The sequence below is a fragment of the Sinocyclocheilus rhinocerous genome, unplaced genomic scaffold (assembly GCF_001515625.1).
Source record: "Sinocyclocheilus rhinocerous isolate Xijiao unplaced genomic scaffold, SAMN03320098_v1.1 scaffold2437, whole genome shotgun sequence".
NCBI classification, from domain to species: domain Eukaryota; kingdom Metazoa; phylum Chordata; class Actinopteri; order Cypriniformes; family Cyprinidae; genus Sinocyclocheilus; species Sinocyclocheilus rhinocerous.
Window position 1 is genome coordinate 168,444 of NW_015638985.1, and position 4,672 is coordinate 173,115.

At 36.9% G+C, this 4,672-nt stretch overlaps 1 protein-coding gene across 1 annotated transcript; it reads left to right on the forward strand.

Annotated features, from left to right (window-relative positions):
• The first annotated feature begins 1,081 nt into the window (after positions 1–1,081).
• LOC107750811 (dolichol-phosphate mannosyltransferase subunit 3-like) lies at positions 1,082–2,215 on the forward strand. The gene is made up of 2 exons (XM_016566336.1): positions 1,082–1,150; positions 1,659–2,215. The coding sequence occupies exon 2, from the start codon at positions 1,712–1,714 to the stop codon at positions 1,988–1,990; it is 279 nt and encodes a 92-aa protein (XP_016421822.1). The 5' UTR covers positions 1,082–1,150; positions 1,659–1,711; the 3' UTR covers positions 1,991–2,215.
• The last annotated feature ends 2,457 nt before the right edge of the window (positions 2,216–4,672 follow it).

Genomic DNA, 4,672 nt, shown 5'->3' on the forward strand with positions numbered 1-4,672 from the left:
CTCGCTCGCTCCATCACCCCCTCCGTCTCAGTGCAGCCTGTTCTGTTGTGTCTGCCAACCGCTCTCTGCTGGATCACAGGTTTCCTGAGCTGGAGAGCCGGGGACTGGCAGTCTCAAACACTGTGAACGGCCAACTTGCTTTTTTCCCACTGCGCTTGGTGTACGTTCTGCTCACTGAACACGTACTCCTACGCAAACGCCCAGGCAGCAAAGAGTCACAACCATTGCGAAAAGAATCACAGTCATTACTGTCCCGACAGACATAGAACGATAGAACGAAAGAACGACAGACAGACAGACAGACAGACAGACAGATAGATAGATAGATAGATAGATAACAACAGAATGAGATAGATAGATAGATAGATCGATAACGACAGAATGATAGATAGATAGATAGACAGATATAGATAGATAGATAACGACAGAATGATAGATAGATAGATAGATAGATAACGAGATAGATAGATAGATAACGACAGAATGATAGATAGATAGATAGATAGATAGATAGATAGATAGTAATAAAAGGTAGTGCTGAACTAAAAAGCTGCCAAACCCCTCACAAATGCCCTGTTTTGTTACATTTCTTCTTTACAACCACTTGCAGCATTGAAAGAGACACTCGCTGACAAGTGTAAACATCACTAAAAATAACCTCGCGTTTGCTGTGAGGGTGATGTTTTTTTAGGAGCCTCAGTGCTGTCTGTGAGCGATGTTTATACCTTTTTTGGCTGGTGAGGAGGTGTGATGTGTCACGGACTCGCGTCTGTTCTGTGCGCTGAATGGGCGGATGTCTCCCGCGGAATCTACAAGACACTGAACCGCGCCAAAACACAGAGATTATTGTAATCTTGTAAAATTGTAATCTAATCCAGATGATTGTAAATTCTTTATTAAATATTCATAAATAAATAAAATAAAATAAATAAAAAGACATCTTGTTTACTTTGTTTTTTCTTTTCTTTTAATATTTAAGAGACAAACAGACAGTTTTAAAAATACTGAAACAGGTTTAAGAATAGATTATACGAATTTAGTTTTGTAGTAAATATTTGAAGTACACTGCATGTTCCATAATGCTTTTCGGCATCCACGTCATCAACCTGCGTTATTATTCCTAAAGTGGTGAGCTGGCTTTGAACAGCGGGTTAGAGAGAGTGTTTCAATATTATCAGTGCATTTTCAATGTGCGTATTTAATATTTGGGAGATGGTCATTGTTACTAAGCTAAAATATTGCCTCCGTTTAGCGTTGTTTGTCAGATTTCCTTGTAAACACCATGTAATCGTTAGCATTCGTGCTAGCTGTTCAATACGAGTGAGGATCAATGCGAATTTTAAACAACTGGTGTATATTTACAATTATTTTTCTGTAATATTTATACATCTGTGATTTCTTTATCATCCGATTTCGCCTGTCTCAAACACTAGCGGTAGACATTCTGATTATCACCTTTAATCGAATGCATTTCATGAAATGGTTTCTTGGTAATGTAGTATAAATATATTAATGTTTTTATTTCATACAGTGTTTCATGTATTGCCAAACATAAATGGCCACTTTAAAATTAATTAAGTTTTACAGTGTGTGCTTTCTACAATAAAGCATAATATGTGAAACAGAACTGTCTAACAGAAACTCATTTATCCTCACAGGTGGATTCTTCATTTATAATTTAGCCCTCTACCGTCCCACAAACTTCATCACAATGACCAAGCTTCTGGAGTGGCTTCTTGGTGTGTCGCTGATTGGTGTGGCATGGGGACTCGTTACCTTTGACCTCCTTGATTTGCAGTTGCCTCCCAAGTATAGAGAGCTGGCATGGCCCATGCCTGTATATCTGCTGGTGGCGTTTGGGTGTTATTCACTGGCAGCTGTCAGCTACCGTGTGGCCACGTTTAATGACTGTGAGGACGCGGCCAAAGAGTTGCAAGCACAAATAAAAGAAGCCAAAGAGGATTTAAAGAAGAAGGGACTGAAGATGTGAGAATTACATCTTGGCTTCTGTTTTTTTTATATGCAAATGCAAACATAGTCTCATTGTTTCTGTTTACTTTGTGATGTCTGTACTACAATATGCACTCAAGACTGCAGCTCAAAGCTGTCCAACTTTGTTCAAGTCTTTTTTTCTACATGATGTAAATAATAGTTTGAAATGTAAGCACCTGCACACCTGTGAATGATCTATTTCCAGCATTATGACAGTCTTATTTTAAACATTTGGATTTAAAGAAGAAGGGACTGAAGATGTGAGAATTACATCTTGGCTTCTGTTTTTTTATATGCAAATGCAAACATAGTCTCATTGTTTCTGTTTACTTTGTGATGTCTGTACTACAATATGCACTCAAGACTGCAGCTCAAAGCTGTCCAACTTTGTTCAAGTCTTTTTTTCTACATGATGTAAATAATAGTTTGAAATGTAAGCACCTGCACACCTGTGAATGATCTATTTCCAGCATTATGACAGTCTTATTTTAAACATTACAGGCACATGCATGTATTGCCAATGGAGAGCAGAGCTATTTCCGTACAACCTCCAGAGAGTGTGTATTTGCATTTGCCAGGGACTGAATACGTCTTTTTTGAACCAGTTCTTTTTAGCGAGTCAGAATTCTGAGTCAGACTTAGAAATGAACCCACTGTGTAGATTTGCGCTTGCACAAGGGCAGCATTTCAGTAAATCAAATGACTTAGATTTTGATTTAAAATATAAAATAATGGGACTGTGCTAAGGCTCCCACGCTGTTGTCCTTTTTACCTTAAATTAAGGTTATGAGCAATTTTTTTGTAATTGGAGTACAAGTGTTGTAAGTACAACCATTTAATGTGAATATTATAGGGTCCTAATAAAAGAAGTGGCCTACATAGGGCTTTTCACACTTGAAATCGTTAACCCTGGGTCATTTTAAAGCTCAGGTAAATGAAATCCAGGGTTATTTTGCTTTACGTTTCACACTGCTCATAATTTGCCCGGATTAAAAATGAATGCTGTTTATTCATAAGCTAACGTGTCACACTGTGCATGCATTTCCCGGGTTAACGTTCTTATTTGCATATTTGCGTAAGTGTCACTGATTGGACGAACGCAGCACGCAACCTTTTTCCATAACGATTCTAGCATCCTCGTATTAGTAGCTATATCATTTACAGAAAAAATGTGCACAGCAATGAAAGGGTGACACTAAAATATCAAGAGTGCAAAAACAGACACCCTCCACCCCCCACCGACGACATAAATATATGAACTAGTGTGACTGTAACACAAAGCATGTTTCTGCAAATGCGTGAAATAAAATCGATAATTCAACCACAATGGAGTAAAAACACAGACACCAAGGAAGGGGTTACACTAAAACATCAGTACAAAACAGACACACACACTCACTTACACACACAAATGAACTGGTGTGTAGCAACATGGCAAAATTGAGCCAGAAGACTCAAATAAGAGGTTGAAATTCAGATTGATTAATCTCTGATAAAGCATTCCTGTTCATTTTTGTTAAATTTTTTAAACTTTTTTATTTAAAATGTCTTTCTCTGTGTTCAGGTTTGACTAGTAAGATTAATGCAAAAACTGGCATTTCAAATCAATATTTAAAAAAAAAAAAAAAATCTAAACCTTTGCATAAAGTTGTCTTTGAGAATGTCTAAATATATATCGAAATCCACAACTTAAAAAAAAAAAATGATGTCTAAAAACAACTAGAGAATTTATAAGCCTTTTATTTTGAGCTATATAGGAATATAGTTGCCAATGTAGTTTCTTGTAGTTCAATGTAGTTTTTACTCCAAACAGATGGCACTAATCTGACTTAAAGTTGGATTTTAAAGGCATTATCTCTATTTTAACATGAAATACTGCCACAATTGAAAAGTAATAGAAAATATTAGAAAAAACATTATTGGGGAAAATTAATAATAATTATTGCATACATTTTAATTAGTACCATGAAATTCTCTCAAAATACAAAATAAAACAAATATTATTGAACAAAAATATATTAATTTGATTTGACTGAAAATAAAAAAAAGTTACATTTCAGGTGCCTGGTTACTTTTGGACGCGAACAACGTAAGTGTGTCTCCCAAATGAACAATACCAGAGGGTTAAAGCATGAATATGAGACAAGCGATTGGCTGTCGGTACCTAAGTGTCGAGCCATAACAAGGACCACATCGGTTCACACTGCACGAGTTTGGCACCGCAATGTAGGGTTAACGCCAGAAAAGAGCTGCTTTAACAACCCCAGGTAAAAAGCGCTGCTACCCCCGCTTCTAAATTACAAGTGTGACACGTAGGCCTACCTTTACTTGGGGTTAAACACAGTGTTAAAGGCCATCATGTGTGTTCACCATTTCATTGTTCACCATTTTTTGCGTTTCCTCAGACATTCCATATGATGAAAATTAATGTTTGATACAAAATACAGAGTGATTCATTCTCAGTTGTGTTTAATTTTTGCTCTGCTCTACTCTGCCTTAGATTCTGGTCTCAAAAAATGAACTTCTGTGCACATAAATTCTGAAATGTGATCCACGTCCATGTGTTGGCTCTTAAAACACTAATCTCAAAGCCACTAAGTGCACACGGGCGCTGTATATAGTGCTGAATTAATCTGGTGTTTTTGGCAAGCAAAGCTCATTCGTTCTCTTCAAGCTATAG

Excerpts from the sequence above, each read along its gene's own strand:
- LOC107750811 (XM_016566336.1), top strand. The coding sequence starts at position 1,712 with ATGACCAAGCTTCTGGAGTGGCTTCTTGGTGTGTCGCTGATTGGTGTG.